The sequence below is a fragment of the Stegastes partitus genome, unplaced genomic scaffold (assembly GCF_000690725.1).
Source record: "Stegastes partitus isolate 25-593 unplaced genomic scaffold, Stegastes_partitus-1.0.2 Scaffold1413, whole genome shotgun sequence".
NCBI lineage: Eukaryota > Metazoa > Chordata > Actinopteri > Pomacentridae > Stegastes > Stegastes partitus.
This window is the reverse complement of record NW_007579144.1, coordinates 140,913-146,912: the sequence shown is the minus strand read 5'-3', so window position 1 is coordinate 146,912 and position 6,000 is coordinate 140,913. Positions and strand designations below refer to the sequence as shown.

Sequence of the window (6,000 nt, the reverse complement as noted above, 5' to 3'; positions counted from 1 at the left end):
GAAAACGCTGCTCAGGGCCCCAAAAAGTCTGGTGCTGCCCCTGTGTGAGCCTGAGAAGGGGCGGAGAATGAAGAGAGAGAGGGAAAGAGAGACATATGGAGAGACCGGGAGGGAGAGAGGGCGGAGAATCCAGGCAGAGAGACATTAACACCAACAGGGAGAGAGAGAGAGAGGGAGGGAGGTGGAGGCAGCGCGGCGGAGCTGTGGCAGTCGGTCGGTATGTAGCAGCGGCGGAGCGCCTGTCTGGGAATACAAAGAGGGAAAAACGCGCCTTGGATAGAAAATATCAGCAGCGGGATTAAAAATCAAACCAGCCGAGGATGAGACACACGCAGTCCGTGTGAAGGAGACTAAAAAAAACGCCGTTATTCCGCCGATTTAGCACCGTTTTCTGCGAAAATGGCGAACGACTCTCCGGCCAAAAGTCTGGTGGATATAGACCTGGCATCCCTCAGGGTGAGTGTGCGCCACACTGACATCTGCACACTCCAGTTTATTTGGTAATGATGAGAAATAAAATCATCCAGGGCGCAGAGCTGTTGTTGACACAGCCCTGCGGTGGCTTTTCTTTGTCTAATATCCGCTGGCATGAGAGGGCCAGCCGGGCGCAGCCGGCTCCTACATCGAGCGAACCTGATTGTAATTATTACAGGGAATCAATTAACCTGATCCAGCCTTTTTTTTTTCTTCTTGTTTGTTTTAATTTTCTTTTTTATTATTGCTTTTTTTTTGCATCCAGGATCCTGCCGGGATTTTCGAGTTGGTGGAAGTGGTCGGAAATGGCACCTATGGACAAGTCTACAAGGTTGGTTTGAGCCTCGATCTGTGCGTCTCTGTGCGTGTTTTGAGCTCCAGTCGGGAACAAACTGGAGGAAACTGGAGCATAAACACGCATTTGTGTATTTCTTTTTCCTCCTCTGTCACGGTCTCAGGTTTATTCTAACGTGTCCCCTCCCCTGCTTCACTTGGGACCGGTGCAGTCTGGACTGGATTATCTCTCTGATAGCCTCTTCACATCCCATCCATTCAATTTTTTTTTTCTTTACATCATCCCACCTATTTTTTGCTCCCTTAAAGAGATCCCTCCTCCTCTTCCTCCTCCTCCTCCTCTCATCCTTCTCTCATCCACACCCTAGTAGAAAAAAAAAAATCTTCGTTTCACAGTTCATGCTGAACCTCAATCCGTGCAATGACAGACTCTACCACGCTGACCGACTTGTGCGCCATTAGGTGGGCGGTGTTTCATTGCGCATTTGTGCACACCATTGCCCAGCAGGCCTTTCACTGGAGTGACTGTGTGCTGCATTAATGGGGATAGGCCTGTTCATCCCACACACACACACACACACACACACACACACACACACACACACACACACACATACAGATAGTGGAAAAGGCCTGATTTGATGGAGACCTGGTGCTCCTGCAGCCCAGATTTTCACCTCCAACAGGGATGAGCAAGCGAGCGACATCATCCCGCTGTTGCTTGGTAGAAATGAGAGCAGAGGGAAGAAGAGGAGGAAGACTGGGTCAGAGCTGCCGGAGCTTCTGTTGAGCTGTTTTAATTTGAAAAGCAGCCACAGACATCACTCCTCCGTGAGGCGTTGTGCAGGGTTTCTACCAAAGCTACTGCATCTATGAGCGTTTCTGAATGGTTTATATCATGTGAGACAGAAAGCAGGTGATCGTCCCTGCGTTCACGTATCCATTCACACCATTGTGCAGCCGAAACTGCAAGTCAAAGCTGTGTCCAACTGTGATTGACTCTTATTTGCTTGTGGTTGGAAAGTCGTCCCACGTGCTTCTTTTTTTTTCCCTTCCCTGCTGCGTTGTACCGATGGAAGCAGCCAAACTCAAGCCCTTCTAGAACAAACCCAAGTGACTTTCATTGAACAACAACACCTCTTGAGGGAGGTTTTGTTGGGTGATTCAACATGCTGATCGCGTACTGATTAGGTTTTCCAGCACCAGGGACTGGTTGTGTGATGTGTAGCTATGTAAGGTTTACCGAATAAGCAGGTTTGAAAGGTGTGTTGTCTAAAATTCCCCCATTTATCTGAGCAGGAAGCCGCAAAAACAGAATGATTATCAGATTTTTAGGCTTGATGTAATCATGTGTGATCAATAGCCAAATATAGGCTGAGGGTCACTTTACTCAACATGTCTCATTTACAGTTAAAACAAACACCAGATTCTGTAAAAGACAAAAATTCTGTGCAACTCAACAGAGACATCATGACCGACTGAGCTGTGACCAACAGACAGAAGATCAGAAAACATGGCGTGAACGGTGTACGGTGGTGCAAGTTGTTGGACGATAGATTCAACACGGTGAAACATCTTTCTAGAGCTGATGTGCAGAGTAGTTTCGTAAAGCTTTGTGTTGTGATTTCTCATGTCATAACTCGGTCATACAGCACAGGGGGCGGTTTTCAGGTGTCTTTACTTCTCGTCATGTTTGTGTTGTTTCCACAGTGAGTAAAAATGCGACGGGAGCAAAAAAAATGTCAAGAAACTGTTTGGAATTCTGAAGGTTTGATGCCCTAACTTGAATTTTGAACGCTTGTGCTTACCACTTGGATGTTTTCTGTCAGCTGCACTAATACGGTAAATGCAGCTCCTGGCCGGTGGCACTGGGGGCAGCTTTGGTGTTGCAGAGCCAGAAGGTGATTCAGTCGCTTCATAACGACCATACGGAGCTGGAGACAAGTCGATGCTGCTGAAGCAGATAGCAGCAGCAAAACTCCATTCTCAGGCTTTCTGCAGCTTTAAATGATGATTCTAAAAAGGTCACATGAGCCGCAGAGTGTGACTGTTGATACTCTGCTGGATTCTGACATGTTGTGCTCCAAGGGTTTTGACATGATTGAGTTATATTCTTATTTCTCTTGTGTGTGCAGAAGGTGCTTGGCTTTAAAATACATGTTGTAGTCCTTCTTAAAGGCCTAATAGAGACTAAAGGGAGCTGTGTTGTGGATGATTCTGGTCTGCTTGTGTCCACGTGGATCCTTGCACACTAAAAGCACATGATATGTAGATGTGTATTTAGAGCTTGTGTGATGTAGAGTAGAAATTACTGTGCAGTTCATGGGCTGAGGCTGACGGTAAACACAACACAGAGACATACAGTGTGGCGTCCTTAAGGAATGATAACGTGTATGTGAAGAGCCATTTTGGGCGACTGGCGGTGTTACTTACTTGAAGTATTCTTTCTTGCATATGATGTATCAGAGTTGCTCCTCTTGATGAGTCTGAGCAGGAATCTGTTGACTTATGAACCGGTGGAGTTTGGCAGGAGCGTCCACAGAGCGCTCTGGAGCTCTACTGTATCTTTGCCTCTGAGGATTACACAAGTGACCAGCAGCATCGAGCGATTCCGCTGCTGAGACGGGTGTCACTTTGAATTAGATTTTAAAGTCCTGGACAATGAGGCCGGCCCCGAGGCGAGCCTCTGTGAATCCTCTGTTACACCACAACCAAATGTCTCCTCATAATTAAACACAGTGGGTGCGTTTGGTCTTTTTTTTTTTTTGTGCTGGGGGAAAACAATAGCACCGAAATCACATTTTGATTTGCTTTGTTTGTTTTTATTTATGTGATTTTTTTTTTTGTGTGTCTTTAGGGGGCATGGCGGCTGTAAACGTTTCATTAAAGCAGCGAAGGGAGGGGGGGGAGACAAGTGGTTGTGGAAATGCTCAGATGCACTGGAACACAAATTAACCTTGACATTTTGAGTTTAGTTCCTCAGGATCCAGTGAATCATAACCACGTGTGCCGTGCGGGTCTGAGCGAAGATGAACCTTTTCTTTTCCCTCGTCTGCCTCACAAACGTCTGACCCAAAAACGTGTCTGTGTGTGTGTGTGTGTGTGTGTGTGTGTGTGTGTTTGGGTCTGCACATGTGCACTTGATCCTCAGCACTTGGCGATTGGTTGGGCTTCCCAGGCCGGCGAATCGCTGCAGAGTGTGACGGACCGAGCCGTGTTGCAGCTGTGTGCCCCGACAACAGCTGTTGGGATAGAAAAAATCAAATAGAAGAAGGAGGTTAGAGGGTTGGAAGATGTAGAGGGAGAGAAAAAAAAGAGGAAATAGAGAAGACTTGTCAAAAATGTTTTGTTTAGTTGCTAAAAAAAAAAAAAAAATGCCGAAGGAAGTAAATGCATCATCCACATATTGGATTGTTTAATCAAGCTGGTGTTTGTAAACAGAGGTCAAGTTTAGATTTGTAATGCATATATATCGTTAAAGGGTTTTTTTTTCCAAATGAAACTGAGTTAATTTGTAAATGTGTTGTCTACAGAGTGGATAAATGACAGAGTTTCTTTTAAATACTGTCTTCTGACCTCGACTTCTTCTTGTTTTAAAGTTTTAATGTTCCATTTCTGGCTGCACAAATTCAAAATCTGAAATCAACATGCCAGGAAAAAGCAGCAAAACAGACCTCATGCATGTATAGATAAGCTAAATGAACATAAACATAATTACTGGCAACCAGGAGCAAAAAGATGTCAGAGGCCTCAGTGTTAAACGGTGGGAGGTTAAAGGAAAAAAATTAAATCTGAGCTGAAGAAAGAAGCAGAAAGAATTTTTAAAACTCTGGGGTAAGACCACACTCAGCATGTGGGACTGGGAATCCCCCCTCTCTGAGGAAATGGTTTAACCCGTTTATGACTTGCTGAGTTTTAAAGAGCCACTGAGCTTCTTCCCTTGAAACCGCAGCTCTAATTGTTTCAGGCTCTCTGAGACGAGCTGCTTTCAAGTTTATAAAATGTCTCCGATGAGATAACAAATCAAGCTCAGTTTTTTTTTTGGTTTAATTCCCTAAAATTACCCCCCGAAAAAAATGTAGCAGAGATGGAGTTTGTTGTCTGTTTTGGGTGTCGGCAGCAGGCGGGTGGATGTTTGCGAGTAGGCAGTGAAACGGCGGAAGTCATCAGTGCAGCGAGGAGAAGTCGGTGGCTTTGCTGTGATGGTCAGATTAGAAAACCACAGGCCTGTTCCTGTCGCTCTGCTCTGAATCCACATGAAATGTCTCAGCGGTTTGGAAAATGACAATGTGAGGCATTGAGGAAATCTTGATGTAATAAAGGATTTGAAAAGCAGCGCGCACAATAACGGTGTTTAGGTGATTACAATTTGTGTGGAGGTTGCTACCAATTCCATTATTTTCTCTAAATGCGCACACAATAATATCAGCTTTAGCTCTTTTAAAGAATCCAAGGTTTCAGCGAAGCTAACAGACAGTCAGAGTATTGAAATTACAATGATATTAAACAGAAAATCATTTGTGAACCTGGAGTTGCAACAGTTGACAGACTTTAAAATTATTTGTCAACTATTCTGATAGTTGATTAATCAGTTTGAGTAAAGAAAGAGAATAACAGAATTCTGTGTTTCTGGCTTCCGTAGTGTTATTTTTTACCCATTTCCCTCCACCTCTATGACAGTAAACTGAATATCTTGGGGTTGAGGACAAAACAAGAAATTCTAGGACGTGATCTTGGGCTTGTGGGAACACTCATTGACATTATCCACCATTTTCTTGTATTTTAAAGCCCAAACAACTAATTGATTAATTGACGAAATACTCAACAGGTTGATTGTGAATGAAAGTAATCATTAGCAGCAGCACTACCTGGAACTACAGAAAAGTTCTACTTGAAAAATAACTGAAATGATGAATTGCTAATTGTTGAGAAGGTGTTTTCTGACTTAATGCAGTCATGTGCTGCTTATATGCTCTTAGTGTATTTTAGTTCGATTCGGGAAACTCAGCGTCTCACTCAGGTTCACTGTTCTGTCATCGGTGCTTGCTAACCTGCCATTTAGGTGGTTTGTGACAGTTTCTCTGGAGCTTTTCTGTGGTTTACTACAGAAACTGAAGGTTCACTAAGAAAGCCCCTGTTAAGCCAACAGTAGTGCAGTTTAGCTCACAGATCAGAAGACGACAGGATGCTGCTGTCTAAAGTCTGTATGTTCTGACTCATTCCATATTCTAA

General features: G+C 44.2%; 1 protein-coding gene across 2 annotated transcripts in view; it reads left to right on the top strand.

Annotated features, from left to right (window-relative positions):
• The first annotated feature begins 210 nt into the window (after positions 1-210).
• LOC103370377 (mitogen-activated protein kinase kinase kinase kinase 4-like) overlaps positions 211-6,000 on the top strand; it is a 129,290-nt gene continuing 123,500 nt past the window's right edge. For both annotated transcript variants that reach the window (XM_008299408.1, XM_008299407.1), the window contains exons 1-2: positions 211-456; positions 740-805. In XM_008299408.1, coding sequence (XP_008297630.1) covers positions 400-456; positions 740-805 — 123 coding nt within the window. In that variant the 5' untranslated portion in view covers positions 211-399. The remainder of the gene's footprint in view (positions 457-739; positions 806-6,000) is intronic.